The sequence below is a fragment of the Debaryomyces hansenii genome, assembly GCF_000006445.2.
Source record: "Debaryomyces hansenii CBS767 chromosome F complete sequence".
In the NCBI taxonomy this organism is placed as follows: domain Eukaryota; kingdom Fungi; phylum Ascomycota; class Pichiomycetes; order Serinales; family Debaryomycetaceae; genus Debaryomyces; species Debaryomyces hansenii.
Genome location: NC_006048.2, coordinates 1,698,014 through 1,719,449, shown reverse-complemented (window position 1 = coordinate 1,719,449; position 21,436 = coordinate 1,698,014). Strand labels below are relative to the sequence as shown.

The 21,436-nt window shown below is 37.3% G+C and overlaps 14 protein-coding genes across 14 annotated transcripts; 9 read left to right on the top strand and 5 right to left on the bottom strand. All coding sequences in view use genetic code 12, as the record gives it.

The window, feature by feature from the left end:
* Window positions 1-45: 45 nt before the first annotated feature.
* On the top strand, window positions 46-2,559 carry DEHA2F20548g (DEHA2F20548p; the record flags this gene model as incomplete). The annotated part of the gene is made up of 1 exon (XM_002770814.1): window positions 46-2,559. One exon carries the CDS (start codon window positions 46-48, stop codon window positions 2,557-2,559), a length of 2,514 nt encoding a protein of 837 aa, XP_002770860.1.
* Window positions 2,560-2,642: 83 nt separating this feature from the next.
* Window positions 2,643-3,023, bottom strand: DEHA2F20526g (DEHA2F20526p; the record flags this gene model as incomplete). Its single annotated transcript, XM_461240.1, has 1 exon — window positions 2,643-3,023. The coding sequence occupies one exon, from the start codon at window positions 3,021-3,023 to the stop codon at window positions 2,643-2,645; it is 381 nt and encodes a 126-aa protein (XP_461240.1).
* A 188-nt stretch (window positions 3,024-3,211) lies between these two features.
* DEHA2F20504g (DEHA2F20504p) lies at window positions 3,212-4,558 on the top strand (the record flags this gene model as incomplete). Its single annotated transcript, XM_461239.1, has 1 exon — window positions 3,212-4,558. One exon carries the CDS (start codon window positions 3,212-3,214, stop codon window positions 4,556-4,558), a length of 1,347 nt encoding a protein of 448 aa, XP_461239.2.
* A 657-nt stretch (window positions 4,559-5,215) lies between these two features.
* DEHA2F20482g (DEHA2F20482p) lies at window positions 5,216-6,199 on the top strand (the record flags this gene model as incomplete). The annotated part of the gene is made up of 1 exon (XM_461238.1): window positions 5,216-6,199. The coding sequence occupies one exon, from the start codon at window positions 5,216-5,218 to the stop codon at window positions 6,197-6,199; it is 984 nt and encodes a 327-aa protein (XP_461238.2).
* An 18-nt stretch (window positions 6,200-6,217) lies between these two features.
* Window positions 6,218-7,186, bottom strand: DEHA2F20460g (DEHA2F20460p; the record flags this gene model as incomplete). Its single annotated transcript, XM_461237.1, has 1 exon — window positions 6,218-7,186. One exon carries the CDS (start codon window positions 7,184-7,186, stop codon window positions 6,218-6,220), a length of 969 nt encoding a protein of 322 aa, XP_461237.1.
* Window positions 7,187-7,547: 361 nt separating this feature from the next.
* Window positions 7,548-7,760, bottom strand: DEHA2F20438g (DEHA2F20438p; the record flags this gene model as incomplete). The annotated part of the gene is made up of 1 exon (XM_461236.1): window positions 7,548-7,760. One exon carries the CDS (start codon window positions 7,758-7,760, stop codon window positions 7,548-7,550), a length of 213 nt encoding a protein of 70 aa, XP_461236.2.
* A 792-nt stretch (window positions 7,761-8,552) lies between these two features.
* DEHA2F20416g (DEHA2F20416p) lies at window positions 8,553-8,738 on the bottom strand (the record flags this gene model as incomplete). The annotated part of the gene is made up of 1 exon (XM_461235.1): window positions 8,553-8,738. The coding sequence occupies one exon, from the start codon at window positions 8,736-8,738 to the stop codon at window positions 8,553-8,555; it is 186 nt and encodes a 61-aa protein (XP_461235.2).
* A 578-nt stretch (window positions 8,739-9,316) lies between these two features.
* DEHA2F20394g (DEHA2F20394p) lies at window positions 9,317-10,504 on the top strand (the record flags this gene model as incomplete). The annotated part of the gene is made up of 1 exon (XM_002770813.1): window positions 9,317-10,504. The coding sequence occupies one exon, from the start codon at window positions 9,317-9,319 to the stop codon at window positions 10,502-10,504; it is 1,188 nt and encodes a 395-aa protein (XP_002770859.1).
* A 260-nt stretch (window positions 10,505-10,764) lies between these two features.
* Window positions 10,765-13,731, top strand: DEHA2F20372g (DEHA2F20372p; the record flags this gene model as incomplete). The annotated part of the gene is made up of 1 exon (XM_461232.1): window positions 10,765-13,731. One exon carries the CDS (start codon window positions 10,765-10,767, stop codon window positions 13,729-13,731), a length of 2,967 nt encoding a protein of 988 aa, XP_461232.2.
* Window positions 13,732-14,071: 340 nt separating this feature from the next.
* Window positions 14,072-14,521, top strand: DEHA2F20350g (DEHA2F20350p; the record flags this gene model as incomplete). Its single annotated transcript, XM_461231.1, has 1 exon — window positions 14,072-14,521. One exon carries the CDS (start codon window positions 14,072-14,074, stop codon window positions 14,519-14,521), a length of 450 nt encoding a protein of 149 aa, XP_461231.1.
* A 390-nt stretch (window positions 14,522-14,911) lies between these two features.
* Window positions 14,912-16,870, bottom strand: DEHA2F20328g (DEHA2F20328p; the record flags this gene model as incomplete). Its single annotated transcript, XM_461230.1, has 1 exon — window positions 14,912-16,870. The coding sequence occupies one exon, from the start codon at window positions 16,868-16,870 to the stop codon at window positions 14,912-14,914; it is 1,959 nt and encodes a 652-aa protein (XP_461230.2).
* A 194-nt stretch (window positions 16,871-17,064) lies between these two features.
* DEHA2F20306g (DEHA2F20306p) lies at window positions 17,065-17,433 on the top strand (the record flags this gene model as incomplete). The annotated part of the gene is made up of 1 exon (XM_461229.1): window positions 17,065-17,433. One exon carries the CDS (start codon window positions 17,065-17,067, stop codon window positions 17,431-17,433), a length of 369 nt encoding a protein of 122 aa, XP_461229.1.
* A 648-nt stretch (window positions 17,434-18,081) lies between these two features.
* Window positions 18,082-18,813, top strand: DEHA2F20284g (DEHA2F20284p; the record flags this gene model as incomplete). The annotated part of the gene is made up of 1 exon (XM_002770812.1): window positions 18,082-18,813. The coding sequence occupies one exon, from the start codon at window positions 18,082-18,084 to the stop codon at window positions 18,811-18,813; it is 732 nt and encodes a 243-aa protein (XP_002770858.1).
* A 750-nt stretch (window positions 18,814-19,563) lies between these two features.
* On the top strand, window positions 19,564-21,207 carry DEHA2F20262g (DEHA2F20262p; the record flags this gene model as incomplete). The annotated part of the gene is made up of 1 exon (XM_002770811.1): window positions 19,564-21,207. One exon carries the CDS (start codon window positions 19,564-19,566, stop codon window positions 21,205-21,207), a length of 1,644 nt encoding a protein of 547 aa, XP_002770857.1.
* Between the last annotated feature and the right edge of the window lie 229 nt (window positions 21,208-21,436).

Here is a 21,436-nt window from a genome sequence, read left to right as displayed (position 1 = left end):
ATCGATAGTTCGATAGTTTTAGGATTGTTGTAGCTAGATATTTAAATGCCTCCTCAGTCAACTCCTGAAACATACGAAACTACATCTGAAAGTGACAGTAGTGAGGATAGCCACATAAGCGAGCAATACGCAACGCGATTGAATACGATTAACCTCCTATCGACTTTAGTACTTCGGCGAGAGGAGGAAATGGAGAGAAGAAACGTTCCACGGACAGCAGAGCAAGGCGCAGGTGGTGATAGAGGGGCTCCAGGACATCCCAATAGATATAGCTCGGTATATGGAAACGAATTGAATATCAGCAACCAAACTATACCCATACAGATAAGAAACATCGACCGAGTCCTGATGGGGCATAATGAAAATAACGACCTTTTTGACGAGGAATTTGATGACGATTACGAGGAAGATATGGATGATAATGTGGAGGATAGTTTTGATGAGCGGTTCGACGACTATGACGACGACGATGATAGCGACGACGGTGGGGAGCTGGAGCCTGAGAATTTGCGTTCAGATATACAATCGAACGAAAGATTGCTACTTTCAAGTGCTCGGCAAAACCATACCAATACTAATACGCTTATATCATCCTATAATGATGCGATTCCGCTAAGACGGCAAAATGCGATAAGGGTTAGATCGTGGTTGCACGATGACGAAAGGGCCCCTTCACCGGGGCCTGCAAATACTAAGGCTGGAAAATCGTGGCTGAAAGAATTAAATGATTTGCATTTTGAATTGTTCCATACCCAGAATTTCTTTAAGTACTTAAAGGTATTCCCTATTCGATCACCGATATTCAATGGCCATTCGAACCACGCGGCCTCATCAATTCGTTCTGAGTTACCTGATGATTTGATAGGAAATTTAGATTCTATTATGGATTTATTTTTGCAGAAACGAGTATCAGGTAAGCTTTGGTCTGACCTGGAGAAGAACCATACACTGCACGATAAAATACCGTTACATAAAAGAAAGAATGATTTCGATGAAATGCCTGCACCCATGAAAAAGAAGAAGAAACTAGCATCGGGGAATGATTTAGGTCCTACTAATTTCATAGCGTCTTCGAATAAACCCCAAATAAGAACCAAAGCAAAAACGAAAGCAAAAGCTAAATTGAATAATTTGACGTACGCACAGAAGCATAGCATCATGGATGTTACATACAGTTCATTCTTGACCTCGGGTTCCAGCTTCACCTTAAATTACTCGTTTTTCAATGTAGGTTTTCCTTTGGATTTGGTATTTTCAGCCGTCGATTATAGGAACAAAGCATTGCAAGGAATTTTCTCGATTACTCCAATTACTCGTGAAGATAACTATCTAGATGACTTTGCTCAACAAGCCTCACAGATCAATAGTTATCAAGAGTTTTTCTTGGGAATAAACCCTGAAACGCTGAGTGGACCTCGTGATAAGGTAATTATGAAACAATTGAAAATCCTAAAAAGCCTAGATGGGGAAATTGTACGGGTTAGAACAGAAAATGGTAGAGTCGGTCCCAAATTTAGTTCCAAGCTGATCAAGCCATTTACAATCCCTGTCGTTGGAAAAATCATTGATTTTAAAAACAATGACCTTCGGTTCCTCACTAGAATAAGAGATAAGAATCATTTGCCTATGAGGTGCTTACACTTAGCAAGGACTAAGTCAAATAGAGTCAGATTACAGCTATTAGAGTGGATGAAAATTCAACCCTTTGCTCAATTTGAAGAATCTTTTTTCCTTGAACAGTTGAATAGAGCTAATATTAACTTAGAGGGTTTTAAAAGCCAAAACGCAAGCGTTCAAAAGGAAACTATAGATTTGGCAAGAGGTCTTCGCGATAGCATGTATGACTTGACAAAATTCTTTGGCTTCATAAGAAGCAGTGACATTCCTATACCCCTTATAGAAAATGAAAGATTCAAGAGAGGAATGTCATATACGGATTATAAGAAAACTTACTTTCTTCAGGAGTGGGAGAAAAAACTCACAGATAGGTTGGTTAAATTCGCCACTTGTCAAGAGCATTGTCTTCTTAATATCCAATTGAATTATATCCTATTCACCTTAACTATTGACATCTGTCAATTCCTAAACAACCATATTGAATATAAACTCAATTTTGTTTCTGAAGAACGGAAAAGTAAATATCAGAAACAGCTCAAAAAGACTCGTAATTATAAGTTAACAGATTCAAAGAAGACTATATTGCTTTGTTCCTTAGACAGGAAAACCGGCCGGATCGAAATTCAAAACACCAGAGCGTTACTTGATTATAAAAATGTTTACCAGCTTGAGAAGCATGCAAATTCAAGGTCTAGTAGTACTGATCAAGATGATGGTGCACTCTTCCATCGTTTTTTCAACGGCTTGCTCAATGAATCGCCGCCTCCTGAGGGATCTTTTACTGATCCTGATTTACTATCTGACGAAAGTGATGAAGAAGTGGAATGGGAGGACCCTTATCATGAAGCCTCCTTGGACACTGTCTTGAAAGGACATTATAAAAAGACTAATTATGGTAATGTTTCGTTTGGCGGTGGTAATCTGAGCTACAGTATCGTTTAAAAAAATATATTGGCATTACATACCTGAACTTAATCAATTGTTATTTATTTACATAGTTTACTATTCACATGAAATTGAATTTTTTACCAAATTCCCCATCCTCCTTTACCTTGTCTTCTATCTGCTACCTTTTTGTTGAAGAAGTCTTTTTTACATTCCTTATATGCGTCAAAAAAATCCTGACATACTGTCTTATCTTCTTGATTTCTCAACATACAATTAATTGACGCTTGTCTACTTTCTTCACATGGATCATAGTACTTGGATGGTTCCTTCATAGACCATCTGTATTTGTGACGATGGTTGACTGGATTATCAGGATAAAATTTGTAATTTTCAACACCACCCTTGGTAAAATCAACTTTTCCTTTATCTTTTATAACCTCATCGGTGGTTAGAGGACTATCATCCTTTTTTCTGGTTTCCTTTTGATTTTCTTGGTTTATCTGGCTCTCGTCCGACATTTTAACGAATACATCTACAAGATCCAGTTGTTAGAGTGCCATATATGTGACTTTTTGATATTGAGACTTGTGAAGTATATGCAGGATAAATTATTTGTTGACGGGCTTCATAACCAGATAGATATCAAAAAAAAATTCCATCATCTTGATGCTCTACAACAACATATAGTTGCAAGTCAGACACAAGCATGAGCCAGCCTATACAGTATTTAGATGTTAGTGAAAATATCCCATGTCTGCGTTGTAAGACAGAAACTGCAATATTGATCTCTAGAAAAGAGAAATTTTGTAAAGATTGCTTCGTAAGATTCATTAGAGGGAAACAAAGAAAGCAAATGCAAGATGAAAAATATAAGGTAAAATATGGTAAAAATGAAGAAAACTCGCCAGTACAGAAGGTATTGTTGACTTTGTCGTGTGGAGTTTCGTCGCTTGTATTAGTGGATGTAATGACGTCGCTTTTAAAGGAACAGTTTGACATGCATAAAGGTAAGCAAGGATTCGAGTTAGTATTGTTAAACATAAACGAATATGAACTCAAGGCGTTGGACAGATCCGTTAAGGATGTGCTTGAACAATTGGTTCAACGTTTCAAGCCAATTAATATCACATATAAGATCCTCAGTTTGGAATCGTATGTACTTGACCAATCTCTTTTGGAAAAAATTGTTTTGAATGGAGACTTTACAGCATATTCACAATCTATTCATCATGACAGGGACTATACTTTATCGGAAGTGTTAGATTTGTGTCCGAATAAATCGTCGTTGGAAGACTTATTGACCATCATATATGATGAGTTGATCTTACGAACAGCATGCTTGGAATCGTGCGAAACTATTTTATACGGACATAGTATGACTAGAATCGCTAATGAAATTATAGCACTTACTGTGAAGGGGAGAGGGTCGTCAATATATCAAACGGTGTCAGATCATTCGGTAAATTTCCGTAATAAGGATTATAAGATAATATTTCCATTAAGAGATGTTCTATTTGCAGAGATTTTGGCCTATAGCAAATTATCGGAATTAGATACTTTCGCTGTTGAGTCCACTAAGCCAGTATCCAAAATTACTAAAAATATGACTATTAGAGACCTTACAACAAACTATTTCAATCAGTTGGATGCAACAGGGTACGCATCTACCGCATCCACGGTTGTTAAAACTGGTGACAAATTAGGAGCTCCCAAATTCGAAGAAGACTCGAGTATATGTCAAGTTTGTGGAACAGAAATTCATCAAGACCCTAAGGAATGGTTAAGGCGTATCACTGTTAATAAAGCGGCTCCATTAGAGACTGAAGAAGAAAAGGAATACGCAGAGCAATATAAGAAAGCATCCAGTCTCATTGAAGAGCCCAGCAGTACTCAAAGTAAAACACCCATTAATATATGCTATGGTTGTACTGTGACTATTAGCGGTATTAAGAATGAGAGCGGATTCATATGGCCCATAAAGTATCCGGCAAATGACGAAGAAAGAGAGATACTCAATGAATACATATTAACTGATGATGAAGACGATCAATAGTTTTGTCCATAGTTCTAATTGCATGGTGATTTATAGAGTATTCAATTCACCCTTCGGCTGCGAAAAAAATTTACAAACCAAAGAAATATTGTAGAATATAAATGTTTACCTTATTCATTCCAGCGTAAGGCATTATCAAAACCGGCCTTTGTCAGATATTTGTTATACATGAATCTATACTTGAAGTAAACCAAGCTTTGTTATTTATTTAGATTCTTGCAAAATTTCCTGAAATTCTACAATATATTTAAATGAAACCATTACTTCTTAGAAATAAATGTTGCTTCATTTGACAATATAGACTTAACAGATGACATAAGTAAGTAGCTATATAGGAATTGTCTTCAGCTCCCGACACTATTGATGTTGGCTGCAACCGTCAAAATCTTCATGAAGAGAGCAAACAGGTAGGAATTTGAATTCTCTTCAAATTTAAAAATGAGAAAAGATGAATGAATGATATGGCATAACAACCATGTCTCACAAAATGTCTAACTATGCATTTTTAAGTCTGTGTATCCAGCGAAGTTAGCATATTGTCATTTTTTGCAATGATGATAATCAGTGTTGCCTGCGCGCATAGTAAAAATCCAAACACAAATAAATAGATCAAGTTGTACGATACATTAAGGATTGAATATACAAAAGTACTCGATAATGTACTCCCCTTCTTTATTCTCGGACAGCCTTTATAAACTATGGAGACACGATGATGATGGTATAGATTCGTCTGATTTCCATAGAAGGACTTTTAATATGCATAACGCCAACAATACAAATTCTAATGGTGCAACTAATACTACTAATAATAACGTAACACAAGAGCAATTGGAAGATCAAAGAAGACATATTCGACTGTTATTTGCACCACCATTACTGGCGTATTCAGCAGAATATCCAGGGGCCAGTTTATCACAGTTGGAATATACCATAAGCAATCAAAGCGGAAATAAGCAGGATTTACCATTATTGACACCATTAATCCAGAGGAAACTAGATAGATTACAACAGATACGAAACATAGGATACACCAGCATAATACCCGCGGGTGTTGGGAAAACAATGGAGCAGATTGACTTTGAAGAGGCAAGACACTTCAATATGAGTGAACAGCAAGAAGGGTCGTTTATCCCAACAGCCGAGAATGGCGATGCGCCCGACAGCTCTATCAATGGAGTACCTAATCAAAGCATTAATGAAGAAGAGGAACCAGAGATAGACTTAGACGCAAATATTCCGAATGCGGATGACGTTACCAATGATGACGACTTTGAAGACGATGAATTTGGAGAAGTACAAGAGGAACAAGATGAAATTGATTTAGATGATCATAGTTTAAATGAAGATGAAGGTTTCATGGCAGAAGAGGTTGAGTACCAAGACGACCATAGTATAGTGATGGACCATATACCGAATATGTTGATAAATACTGGGACGACAGCTACAACAGTTAATACCAACTTGAACTCTGGTAGAAGTATCGCTACCAATCCTACTAGTATAACCAGTACAAGTCCTATAAGCATAGTAAATCCTAATTCGAGCAATTTGTATTCTACAGGCCAAGGATATAGGGATGAAAGCGATGAAAATAATCAGAATGATCAGTCTGATTTAGATATGATAATTGACGAACAATAATTAGCTCTATATAATTAACTAGCGATGGGTAGGAATGCTTTTAATATTATCGATCTTAGCGCATTGCAAATGTAAAGCAGGGATCATCCATTTCCCACATGAACATCTTGACCCCTTCCAGCTGTATCCTCCAACCTTACTGTCACATTTAGGACAATTGAATTTACCCTCAATCTCACCTTTATCTTCTAATTCTGATCTCATCCAAATTAACGGCTCTCTTACGAAATAATGAGAACACGAGTCAGAAGCTTCTTGTGCTGAAATGATTCTTCTTGAATTTGGGGCCCTCTTTATGAATTGAGCTTGTCGAGATGATGCATCAGGAGACAAATGGTTTTCAATTTGACTCTCGAGTGCCAAAACCTGTCTACACTTTTTGCAACGTAACTCTGCCTGCTTATCTATCTCAGATTGTGAGGCAGTTGTGGATGAAAACATATTTAACTCCTGTAATGAACGACCAGATGGATCTGCCTGAATGTTTAAGTCAATGAAAAGTTGCCTATACAATGGGCTGGTAGTGTCAACTTTGAATTTTAAGTCAGCATATAATTGTAATTGTTTTTGGAATCCATCGTTAGGACATGCTGGTGCAAATTTACGTTTGACGGCGTGTAGTGCTTGGTCTTTTGTTAATTTATACCTGTACATCAAGTATGCCACTATGAGTGTGACAGATCTGGATACTCCTTGAGCACAGTGGATTAAAATAGCTCCATGATGCTTGTCAGTAGTAGTACCTGGTGGGAATAAACACGAATCTATGAAATCGTTTGTTTCGGGGAAGTGTTGTATTATATTGCTGGTTTCTTCGTCTGTGATGTCAATTTGCTTATGCACATAATCGTGGACATAATTATTTGGAATAGTGCCCGGAATCGCCGAAATTATATGAGTTACATTATATTGATGTTTGAAGTCCACATTGTTATTCAATGGTTCGATAGAAGATAGGTAGATGCCCCCTAGTATACGGTAAATCATTATTGGTGGATAGCAGAATGTTTAGTATTTCATCGCAAAAAAATTTTGTTCTGCGTAGATCGATGAGTTGGGTGGCTACAGGCAGAATATTGCAACTGTCAACAATACGAGTCGTTGTGCTTATATATGACGACATAGAAACTATAATATAATTCTAAATCACACCTACCCCATATCGGAAGAACAAAGCTTGTTAGGTTCCACTTGTAGCGAATTAGGTGGCCTTAACGATGTACTTCTTCTATATTTGAGTAGCCATTAATTTAGCCACTGCGCATGTAATCTATTCTCATCTACACTCTACAAATACCCTTTTACAACTATTTGAAGTGCCATCACCTCTAAACATCCTCTTCACCATTCAGCAACCAAAACACTTGCTGTACGAATGGCCGCAAAATGCCGTCTCGCGCAGGCTAATAGTTAGTCCGCAAACACACCCCGTGTTCTCGACACGCTTCAAAATATCATACAATGTAGGAAGTTCTAATTCCTTTTGTTTGTCCGCACATCCAGAGCCCAACACCACTTCTGCACGTCCAAAACCTAGTGTTTCATCGGTTGCTTCGAGCATTGATGCCCGATCCACGATTGCTATGCTTGCTACATTTCTTATTTATTCGAGCCTATACCCTGACCTCAACATCCCTTTACCATATACACTCGCCGAAACATTCCTAACTACCCTACCCTGATCGAACTTGCATTGCTCGTCTCGTACATCACATCCCCCATCAGCCCCCACCACTCAAACCGACGTGTCCCCAGACTTCACTACCGGCTCGCCAAACCTTTTAAGGTATGACCACACACTACTACTCTATTGTGTATGTCCGTTTCGCAATAGGTTCTCTTAACGACCTCCATACCCCGGACTCCTGTTGGTCTTGCGTGCTCTGTCCTGTCTGATTTACTCCTATACCTTCTCGGATGCTCGTAAGGCCGAAAACCTATATTTATTATTATACGTTGTGCATGTCCTAATTCACATACCCGTCACGCATTGTACTACTACTGCAACAGTGGCCCATTTTCTTGTTCTTGCCGATCGTGGTTGATACCCGGACAATAGAATAATGGCGTTCTGCCCAATTACGTAATTATGGAATCTGTCGGAAGTAGGTTGGTGAAAAAGTTTCTCTCCGAAATCTGGGGTCACCGAGTACTCGATTTTTTGGCTCGGTGTGGTACGAGCAAAACAGGCAGTATGGGACCCCAAAGGGGTCCCATACGTCCTACATACTCAGATATACTATGTCTCGTTTTTATAGAGACATTCGGATAGTATACACGGATGTAGTGGTCGATTACTACTTGGCTGGAAGGATATATCCGTCCGAGGTTATTTGTTCACGGACCATCGCACCTACACGACCGACGGCCATTGAAAATTAGGTTGCACAAACCGCAGACAACATACGGAACTGAACAATGTGATTGGCTGTTCAGGGCCAATTAAATCAAATCCCCAGGCATATTCGGGTAATCTTTTCTCTTCTGGTGATGGTGGTGTTTTGTAGTTTTTCGAACATTGTGACCAGAGGAACAGCATTATATAAAAGTCCCGGCATACCCTTGAAAAATTATAAATCCTTTTTTTTCGTATACTCTAACTTATTAGGTTTTATCTTTTATATTTATTGAGATCAATTGACATGTCAGCTATTCGTTCAATTCAACGTACATCTACATTTGCTAAGCGTGCTCTTGGAGCCCGTACTTACGCTACTTCTGAACCAGTATGTAATTAGAGACTTTAGTGGAGCGGATGGGCCATAATATGAGCCATAATATGGGCCATAATGAATGCTTCCAGCGAATGATTCGACAAATACTAACTAGTACAGACTTTGAAAACTCGTTTATCTGAAATTTTACCAGAAAGAGCCGAAGAAGTTAAGCAATTCAAGAAGGAACACGGTAAAACCGTATGTATTATATTTGAACACAGTATGGTGTTGATGTAGTATCATTTAGACTATAGATGGACCAAAATGGCACCTGTTGATGGTTTTATCTGCCAACGGTACCTGAGGAATTTAATACCAGATTGTGAAAAATCGCGAATGCTCGATACTAACAAATATTTAGGTTATTGGTGAAGTCTTATTAGAACAAGCCTACGGTGGTATGCGTGGTATCAAAGGTTTAGTCTGGGAAGGTTCCGTCTTAGACCCAATCGAAGGGATCAGATTCAGAGGTAGAACTATCCCAGATATCCAAGAACAATTACCAAAGGCCCCAGGTGGATCTGAACCATTGCCAGAAGCTTTATTCTGGTTATTGTTAACTGGTGAAGTCCCATCTGTTGCTCAAACCAAGGCTTTCTCCCAAGAATTAGCCGCCAGATCCGCTTTACCAAAGCACGTCGAAGAATTAATCGACAGATCTCCATCCCACTTACACCCAATGGCCCAATTCTCCATTGCCGTCACTGCTTTAGAATCTGAATCCCAATTCGCTAAGGCTTACGCTAAGGGTGTCAACAAGAGCGAATACTGGGACTACACTTACGAAGACTCTATTGACTTATTAGCCAAGTTACCAAACATTGCTGCTAGAATTTACAGAAACGTTTTCCACGATGGTAGATTAGGTGCCATTGACTCTAGCTTAGATTACTCCGCTAACTTAGCTAACTTATTGGGTTTCGGTGAAAACAAGGAATTCCTCGAATTAATGAGATTATACTTAACCATCCACTCTGATCACGAAGGTGGTAACGTTTCTGCTCACACCACCCACTTAGTCGGTTCCGCTTTATCTTCTCCATTCTTATCCTTAGCTGCTGGTTTGAACGGTTTAGCTGGTCCATTACACGGTAGAGCCAACCAAGAAGTCTTAGAATGGTTATTCAAGATGAGAGGTGAATTAAACGGTGACTACTCTAAGGAAAACATCGAAAAATACTTGTGGGAAACTCTTAACGCTGGCCGTGTTGTTCCAGGTTACGGTCATGCTGTCTTAAGAAAGACCGATCCTCGTTACACTGCTCAAAGAGAATTCGCTTTGAAGCACATGCCAGACTACGAATTATTCCAATTGGTCTCCAACGTTTACGAAGTCGCCCCAGGTGTCTTAACCAAGCACGGTAAGACCAAGAACCCATGGCCAAATGTGGATTCTCACTCCGGTGTCTTGTTACAATACTACGGTTTGACTGAAGAATCCTTCTACACTGTCTTATTCGGTGTTTCCAGAGCTTTCGGTGTCTTACCACAATTGATCTTAGACCGTGGTCTTGGTTTACCAATTGAAAGACCAAAGTCTTTCTCCACCGAAAAGTACATGGAATTAGTCAAGAACATTAAGGCTTAAGTTTGATGGTTTTTATCTCCTAACTTCCATGCCTATTTATTGTAATTTTTCCCATAAAGAAATGTTATTTATTAAAACTATTTGTTATTTATTTATGTATAGGTTCTTCTGTATGTAACGAATTGATGATTTTTATATATCTTTTTTAATTTGCATTGTAAGAGACTTGAAGTAGTATCTGATTTGATTTTGTACCTTTCTCGAGAATATAATTTTTCAGATTTATTTCAAGTACACTTAAACCAGTCAGTAGGGCAAGGATGCTTAGACATATTAGACGCCTCTCTATAACGAGGGTGAACGCTAAGACACTGTACAGCAATACCTTACAGCTTCCGAAAACAGAATTTGGACCTAAGGTGCCATCTGGGTCTTCAAAAGATGAATTAATTAAACTTGTTTCTGAAGACCTTTATAGTTGGCAGTTAAATAGAGAGAACTATAACGACCGATGGATATTTCATGATGGACCCCCATATGCCAACGGAGATTTACATTTAGGCCATGCATTGAATAAGATATTGAAGGATATTATAAATCGTTTCGAATTAATCCGGTATAATAATAAAGTCATCTATCAACCTGGGTGGGATTGTCATGGGTTACCTATTGAAATGAAGGCAATATCTAATTCAGAGAAGGCTAGTGAACTCCAGCCGACGGAGATCAGATCTTTATGCCGTAGGTTGGCAATGTCAATGATCGACAAACAACGTGACCAATTTAAAGAGTTTGGTATAATGACAGATTTCAACAACCCGTACATTACTTTGTCAAATGACTATGAAATTAAACAGCTACAAGTGTTTTTGAAGCTCATGGAAAATGGTCTTTTATCCAGACAATTGAAGCCTGTTTGGTGGGGATGTGAAACTCAAACGGCGTTAGCAGAAGCAGAGTTAGAGTATAATAATGCCCACAATTCTGTGGCTACGTATGTCAAATTTCCTCTTGCTTCTTCACAGTTTTACAAACTATTGAACGAAAAGTATCCTTTCATAGAAGTGAACAAATTTGATGTCCAATTCTTAATATGGACGTCTACTGCTTGGACGATTCCTGCAAACCAAGCAATTTGCATACACAGAGACCTAAACTATACGCTCATCTATAATGATATGACAAATGAACATTTAATTGTTGCTGAATCTTTAGCAGATGAATTATGCAAGCTCAATGAATCATATAGGAGATATTCTGAACCACTTTGCTTTAAGGGTGATGAATTATTGAACCTTGAGTATATAAATCCGGCAGTTGGTCCAGAATATTTATTTCCTATTTTACATGGCGACCATGTTTCTGCAACTGCTGGTTCTGGGCTTGTTCACACTGCACCAGCACATGGTGGTGAAGATTACTTGATAGGATGCAGACATAATTTGAAAATTATGTCTTCAGTCAATGGCCAAGGTATGTTTATTGCAGACAATATCCCTGATGGATTTTCTTCATTAAAGGGCGAATATGCCAATAAGAAGGAAGGTTTATGGAAATGTATTGACATTATGAAAGAGCATAACATGATTTTCCACATCAACAAAAAGTACAAGCATTCATACCCTTATGATTGGAGATCAAATAAACCAGTTATTCAAAGAGCAACACCACAATGGTTTGTGAATGTTGAGAAAATTAAACCAACAGCTATTGAAGCACTTGAAAGTGTAGAGTTTTTACCAGAGAATGGTAAAAATAGACTAAAGCTGTTCATAAATAATAGAAACGAATGGTGTATTTCAAGACAGAGAACATGGGGGGTTCCATTACCAATAATATTTCATAAAGAAAGTGGTGAACCAATTGACGATATTGAAGTTATAAGGTTTACAATTAAATGTATGACTAAGTTTGGTACTGATAGTTGGTTTACTAAAGAAGACGATATTTGTAGATGGTTGCCAGAGTCATACAAGGATATGGGAACAATGTACGTTAAAGGACAAGACACCATGGATGTCTGGTTTGATTCCGGTACATCATGGTCAACATTAGGTGATAATATGGAAGAATTATCGAGAAGTGATACGCCCTTAGCTGATATTTATCTTGAAGGTAGTGACCAACATAGAGGCTGGTTTCAGTCTTCATTATTGAATAAAATTATTGCATCTGGAGTAAACGGTGAAAATTTTAAACCCGTTGCTCCCTTCAAGAAAATTGTTACACATGGCTTCACATTGGATAGTAAGAATGATAAGATGTCTAAATCCAAGGGTAACGTTATTTCACCAAAGCATGCTATAAACGGAGGTGGAAAACCGTTCCTTCCAAGTTTAGGAACCGATGGATTAAGGTTATGGGTTGCCTCATCCAATTTTACTCAGGATGTCAATGTAAGCAGTGAAATTCTCACAAGAGTATTCGAAAACGTTAAAAAATTAAGAGTTACCTTGAAATACATGTTGGGAAATTTGAATGATTTCGAGGAAAACAAAAAGGTTAGTTATAATGATTTGAATCCTTTGGATAAGTTAGTCTTATCGAAGCTCTTCAGATTACAGCAGACTTGCGTGGAGTATTACAAAGACCACAATTTTTCAAGAGTTGTTAAAGATATTAGCACTCATATGAGTGTGGACTTGAGTGCCCAATACTTTGACATTTCAAAAGATTGTCTTTACACGGATGCCAAAGACTCTAAAAGAAGAAGGAGCATCCAAACAGTGCTACAAGCATTATTGAGAACTTATATTGGGTTGCTTGCGCCTATACAACCATTGCTTGTTCAGGAAGTATGGAATGTATGTCCAGAATATTTTAAAAATAATAGCAAATCGCCATTTACGGTGGGTAGTTGGGACTTTTATCAAATACCTGATACCTATTTGCAAGAATCAATCGAACATGATTTTTCTAAGATATGGCAAGTTAAAGACACCCTTTACAAGTCATTAGAAGAACTCCGTCTAAACGGTACGTTCAAGAACAAATTGGAGACTCAGGTTAATATTGTCGTCGATAACGAATCTTCACTAGGTAAATTATTGACTTCACATCAGGTCTTTTTGGACGATTACTTTCTTGTTTCTAAGGTCTATGTTAACGAAGAGCCACTTAAGGAAGCATCCTATTTTAGTGAAACCTCATTGACTTTAGATGAACAAGAGGTCAAGATACAAATAGCTCCGTCGTCTAATGCTAAATGTCCAAGATGTTGGAAGTTTGTGTCTGAATCCGAAGACGCATTATGTACAAAATGTGATACCGTAGTTCACAAACACTAGAATGTAAATAGAAGACACTAAATATGTATATACAAGTTCAGAGGTGTCAATCAAAGAGATAAATTCTACAATAAATGAGATTTTATACCATAAAATTAACATGTTATTGTTAGTGTGTAGATTGTTTATCAATGAGAATAATGTTCGTGTATAAAATTCATTTTGTATTTTTTTTACTCAAAGCGTTTCATATGTTACACGGTAAGATTGTTATTTGCAATTTATTTACGACTTGTATCTGCAATTTATTTATAATACATATTAACACCTATCCGGGAGCTAACAAAGAAAATATATAGCCAACATGGGTAATATGCTAAGAAGGAAAATGTCTAATTATATGGAAATAGTTTCCAATCTAGAAGATCGCTATGTTTCTATACGTCCTATGTTCAAAGACCTAGAGGTCGATGAAGAGGATGAAGAGTATGATTATGACAGAAAACAGTATTTAATAGATTCGTTCGAATTGTTGTTAGAATTTGATAAAATGATGTACAAATACCACGCATTAAAGTCATATTTTGATACAGCAAAACTCCAACTCACCGAGGAAGAGAGAAAAATAATCGAAAAAATGGATAAATTAGGGTTCAAATACGAAAGAGAATTTCCTATACCTGACTTAATTATGGAGTTCCCCGAATTAGCCATAATAAGACGCCAACTACAAGGAAGTGCAAAAGAATGTGGTAAAATTGCTTACCAATATAAACAAAGCGAAACGTACGAGAAGCCATCCAACGATAGAACTAAATCTGTCACCAGTCAGCAGAAAAAAAATACTTGATTTTAAGTACTGGGAGATGCAATTGTAAATTATAAAGGATATAGGGAACGTCATGCTTGGATTTCAGTTGAGCATGAAAGAACGTGTTACTGCCAAATGGTATGTATACTTTCAGCGGTTTGTAAATAGAAAGCTATATTTATTGATATAATACCGTGGATAAAACAAACAACTGAAGAAATACCGGCAAAGTCTTGCACACAAAATATATATTGCAATCGTGGAAGACATCTGCTCATGATGATACTAGCATTTATAGTATACATCAGTTTCGTAAATATCGAAATTATATGGAATTATGAAAGAAGTTTTATATTACATAGGTGATACACGTATATATTGGTATGTAATTGTGTATAATATACAGTTTAAAATGAATATGAAATATGCTTATCTTTTACCACTCATCAATTGTGTTAATAATTGTGAGCTTGAAGATTGGTTACCAGCAGCAGGTTGTTGTGCATATTGCTGTCCTTGCGGTTGTTGTTGAGGTTGTGCTGGCATTTGAGGTGGGTTAGGCGTACTCTTGGAACCATTAGCGGCGGCGAATAACCCAGGTGGTGGAGGTGTAGAAGTGTTCGCTGAACGTTCACGAGCTCTTATCATATTAATCTGAGCTTGAGCTTGCGATGGAGTGTGTTGTTGTTGCTGTTGTTGCTGTTGTTGTAACTGTTGTAACAACAATAATTGTTGTTGTTGCTGCAACGGAGCATTAGTTGACACAGGTGTTCCATTTCCAGTTTGTTGGGATTGTTGTTCTAATAATCGTTTTTGCTGTTCTATTTGTAATTGCTGTATTTGAGCAGCTTGTATACTAGGCGTTTGCTGACGTTGTTGCTGTAATTGTGCCTGCTGTTGTAACAAGGTTTGTTGTTGTGTAATTGGATGATTTTGGTAAGCCAAGTGGTAGTTTTTAATAGGTTTCAAGATAAATCTTTCAATAACTTGACGAGCAATCAACTTCTCCTCTTCAAGATTACTATTGTTAGATAACTTTGTGCTTTTATTGAAGGCAAACAATGGTAACACTTTATTATCAGCATTTTCTGTCAATTTCTTGAAATAAACTTGTAACTTTTCTCTTCTTTCGGATAAGTTTCTTAACATTTCTGAAGTTTCTTCCATGAAATGAATAGCCGAATCATTATCGATATCAATATCATCAGGAAGTAAAATGCTATTATCCTTCGAAGATCTTCCAACTTTACCCTTATTAATCTTGCCTTCTTTTCTTTGTTGCTGTTTTTGATCACGGAAGATCTCGCCTAAGGTTGGGAAAGCTGCAGCATTGGCTAAAGCAGTACTATTAACAGAAGGAGAACCACTTGCTGAGCTCAGACCTTTAGCCCAGTGAGCAGTAGCAGGTAAAACAGCCCCATTTGAAGAAGACGCAGAGTTTGGCATTGGATTAGGACTCGAGGTGTGGTGATCGCTGTCATCGTCGGAACCATCGTTATCTTCTTCAGCGCTATTAGAATGTTGTGAGTTATTACTTGACGTATTTTGGTTATTAAACCCAGCATTTGTAATATTGGTATTGCCTTCAACGCTTGAACCAGATAAACCCATCATACCCATCTTAATACCTTGCTGAGTAGACAAGTCTTTTCTAGTGTAAGAATCTGCTTCTTCACCAGGCTCATGCAAAAACATACAGTTTGGATTTGGACAAGGATGGCCCCGCAAATATGAGGAACAATATTTGGTAGTACCATGTGCTGCTCTTAGAACTCTACCATCACATAATGAACCATCCAACTCATTAATACACTTCAACGCGTCTTCCTTCTTAACAAACGTCACATATACAACCAAGCCAGGATTTTGGTGATGATGGTGAGCACTCTGTGGATTAGGAGTCTTTTTATTGATTACAATCTTCAGAATTTTACCGTATTGACCAAAATATTTGTCTGATCTCAAGACTGAGTGCAAATCATCAGGATTACAAGGAGGATTCAACCCTGTCACATACACCAAGTTTTTCTGCACCACTCTCAATCCAGCCAAATGCTTCTTATTAGCCATTTCCGTTTCCTTCTTCTCTTTTTCTCTTTGCTTCTTCTCTCTTTCACGTTTTTCTCTCTTTAATTGTTGCATTCTATATTCGTCTGACGTGATTGTCTTGTATTCGACACTATCGTCATCATATAATCTTCTACATCCCGGACATCTTCCATTCAATTCTGGGTTTTGTCTAATATTATTGTAACAAAATTGACAGATTTGGTACCCGCAAGGGCATGGTTTGAAATTTTTATCTGAAATATCCATTTCTTCCACGCATAACGGGCAAAATTCTTCTTCTTCGTCGCTAATAAAGCTATCGTCACTAGGAACCATCATTGATTGATTATTTAAAATTATTGATTAATTAACTACTCGTATTGAAATGTAACACTAGTGGCGCTAATTTTTCTTTAATTCAGTCGAACTTTTTTCGGATCTCGCACACACAAAATTGATTTTTCAGTATATATAGTCTTTACTAGGATACTATTGGGTTACGATTTGGAGGGATTGATATATAGAAAGCTGAAATGTCCTTCTTTGTTGAATTATGGGAGTCTGTTTTCACTCCTGGTACTACACCAGCTTTGATCAAAGCTACACATGCATCGTTCATTATGTTAATCATTTCGCTATTGTCTTTAATATATCTTACTAGGTCTATTCATTTCATCAATTTACTTGTGATAGCGCTCATGCTTTATGGGTCAGTCATATGGTTTATTAATGAGCTCAATCAGGCTAAGTTGAAGGACAATTCAGCCTTGGAAAAGGAGGATGGATCTGTTGAGATAGAAGGTGCCAAAAATGAGACTGATGAAAAACCGGTAGAAGCTAAGTCGACTGGTGCTTTTAAAGATATGTCAAAGCCAATTCCAGTTAAAAAAAGAAAAGCGTAAAGTGTATGTATCCTAAAGTGAGCTTAGATATCTTGTATATTCAGTAATTATCAATAATAATAGTAGTAATAATAACGTTTACGTTAAGATATGTATTTCTGGAAAATCACTAGTAAATACATGTAGTTGATATCTAAGTGCGATGAATGCGTTATCAATTTATCGGTTACGCTTGTTTTGGTGCTGATAATGTAAATCTACAAACATCACCATTTAATATTTAAGTACTTGCAAAATGAGTTTTAGGGATGTGCTTCAAAAATATGACAATCCAGGTACATACAGGGATGAAATGCCCTGATCATTAAAGATGCATTCCCCAAAGCATTGACTTCATGATCCCAAAGTCGCTTGAAAAAATACATCCATTGCTTGTATTAAATGATCCGCAATTTTACATATGATTGAATGCTAACAAGACGAAGCGACTTTCATTCGATCTCTACACCTCAACAGTTTAGATCTACACGTCATAACACAGGACTTAAAATACGTATTTCTGGAAAATCACTAGCAAATCCTTGTAGTCAAGATGTTGTGAATGTGTTATCTGATCCAGCCGTAATCCATATTTATCGATGTTTTGGTGTTGATTATGAAAATCGCACAAGAACAAATTTCATCATTTAATATTTAATTACTAGAAAAATGAGTTTTAGACATGTGTTTCAAAAGTATATAGATAACCCAGATACGTGTCTGGAGCTACTATTATACAAGGATGAAAATGTTTTGATCATTAAAGATGCATTCCCCAAAGCTTTGAGACATTATCTTATAATCCCAAAATCGGCTGATAAAACTCATGTTCATCCATTGCTTGTATTTCAAAATCATCCGCATTTTTACAATATGATTGAAGAGTACGTGAAGAAGACGAAGCGACTTATCGTGGATGATTTGTTCGCTGCGGGTCTATTGAAATTTGATGAGCCTGATACTTTGGCAACCCAGGAATTTATGAATCGCTTCATTAAAGCCGGAGTTCATTCAATCCCATCCCTCAACAATTTACATATACACGTCATCACGCAGGACTTCCATTCGCCTCGTTTAAAGCACAAGAAGCATTACAATTCGTTCACCACCCAGTTTTTTGTGGAGTTCTCCCGTTTGGAGCCTTCGCATATTGATATGGGTGACGGGTTGGGATACGATACGTCATCCAGCCAAAGTACTGATGATGAACCAGATTCAATCCAACTATCATCGATACCCCACGAAATGGATCCTGTAAAGCTACAAAATCTTATCTCCAAATCGCCATTAAAATGCACATATTGTGGGGCGACTTTTGCAAACAGGTTCGTACACTTGAAGAAACATTTGCAGGAAGAATTCATAAAAAATTTTGTTGTAGTTCCAACTAAAGAAGAATGATTTTGACTCGTGTTTCGTAATGGTCGGTCTTTAGTACCAATTCCTCGTTAAGTACGGGATCGTACGAGGCTTCGTACAAATATTATTATATAATTTAACAATTGGGTGTATCTAATCGTGTTTTGTCGGGTTTTTATTACGGGGTTATTTGATTGTCAGGATTAACTTCACAGAATTTTGGGCACTATTTTCTCCGTTATGCAGTAAACAATAAAATAATCTATGCCTTATTTTTTAACCCGTGTCAGCAATCCGGTTTCCCGGTGCCTAGAAGTTCCGTCTTGCTATTATCCGCGAATTATTTTTCAGTTTGACCCACAAAACTAATCTGACAAGAAATAATCCGAGGCGTACATATAATTTGCTTGTTGCGGAATAACATTTACGCTGCGGAGTTTTTGGTAGGACGCATGATGATGCGCATTTAGTGGGGGAAAATAGTTTTTCCTTTTTGATTGGCTTACCGCTCTTGAGAAATAGAAAAAAGTTTGCGTGAAGAAATTTTAGCGTGCAAGTTTTTGTTTGACATGCATAAAAATTAAAATGAGTGGAGAAATTACTGGAGTGCGTTGTAATCAAACACCAAAAAGAAATGCATACTGCACAAACTATGGATTATTATCATGGAATTGTACAATAGGTGGGTTTTACTATCGTGTTTTTGTTGGACGTATGGAGCCAAGGACAGTATATAAATAGTAAAGAGGTTTCCCATGAAGAAATACGAATTATTTTAATCAACAATATAAGATGAGTCTTTTAGAAAAACTGTCCGAAGGGTTTGAGTCGATAAGTGAAAACGACGTTAAGGTCGATGACTACAAGAAGGTAGAAGCCGCAGAACTAGGTGAGAACTTTAACTATGATAAGGAGTTCGAAGAATTGGAGCAAATGGCTATCGAAGCCAAAGCCAATAAGACGTTAATTCAGAAATTAATGTCATTAGAATATGAATTGCATTTCGAGAATAAGAAATACATGGTCTATTTATTAGGTGGTTTTAGTGCTGCTGCTGGATTATTATCGGGTGTTGATCAGTCCATTATCTCAGGAGCAAGAATTGGTATGACGCCGGTATTGGACTTGACTCCTACACAAGATTCGCTTGTTTCGAGTTTGATGCCTTTAGGGGCCATGTTGGGTAGTATTATGATGACACCATTAAACGAATATTTCGGTAGAAAAATGTCTATTATTATTTCATGTCTTTGGTATACAGTTGGTGCTGGATTATGTGCTGGATCGCATACATACAGTATGATGTACGCAGGGAGATTCTTACTTGGTATCGGAGTTGGTATTGAAGGTGGTTGTGTAGGTATTTACATTTCAGAATCTGTTCCAGCTAGAGTTCGTGGTAACCTTGTTTCGTTATATCAATTTAATATTGCTCTTGGTGAAGTTCTAGGGTATGCGATTTCTGCTATTTTCTATGACGTACACGGTGGCTGGAGATTCATGCTTGGATCATCATTGGTATTCTCTACTGCATTAATGGTAGGTATGTTTTTCTTACCAGAATCTCCCCGTTATTTAGTTCACAAGAATAAAATTGGTGAAGCATATGATGTGTGGAAGAGATTGAGAGATATTAGTCTTGAGGAGAATAAATTAGAATTCTTAGATATGAGACAAGCCGCTTACCAAGAACAAGAAGCAAAGGCAACTGAAAGCAAGGCAAGATTATGGACAGATTTATTCAGAATCCCAAGAAACCGTCGTGCATTAGTTTATGCTGTTATCATGGTTGGATTAGGTCAATTGACAGGGGTTAATGCTGTCATGTATTATATGTCTACTTTGATGGGTAAGATCGGTTTTGACGAGAAAAATTCTGTTTTCATGTCCTTAGTAGGTGGTGGCTCCTTGTTGATCGGTGCTATTCCAGCTATCTTATGGATGGATAGATTTGGTCGTCGTGTATGGGGTTTGAACATTGTGGGTTTCTTCATCGGTTTGGTTCTTGTTGGTGTTGGCTATACTATTCCTCTTGAGACTAATAAAAATGCAGCAATGGGTGTCTATTTGACTGGTATTATCCTTTATATGGGTTTCTTTGGATCATATGCCTGTTTGACATGGGTTTTGCCATCTGAATCATTCGATTTGAGAACCAGATCCCTTGGTATGACTATATGTTCAACCTTTTTATATTTATGGTCTTTCATTGTGACATATAATTTCGATGGAATGCAGAATGCAATGACTTATCCCGGTTTAACCTTAGGGTTCTATGGTGGGATCGCATTCGTTGGGTTTTTCTACCAAATCTTTTTCATGCCAGAAACGAAAGACAAGACATTAGAAGAAATTGATGATATTTTTTCAAAGCCTACCAGAGTTATAGTAAGAGAAAACGTTGTGGGCATGAAGAAATTCTGGGGTATAAGCTAGATGTTTACACTGTATCTAAGTATTATAATTGCATAAAAAATTTATTTTTAATATTTATTCGTAGAGTAGCGTAAGTCCGATAGATCTACGAGCATACTGCTTATGTTATAACCCTATGAATATACAGAATCCGGGTAATTAGCATGTTTTTTTAGCTTCCTTAAAAAGCTAGTAGAAAAAACTTGTTAACAAATAATAAATTCTGTTCTTTCGACTATAGATCTAAACA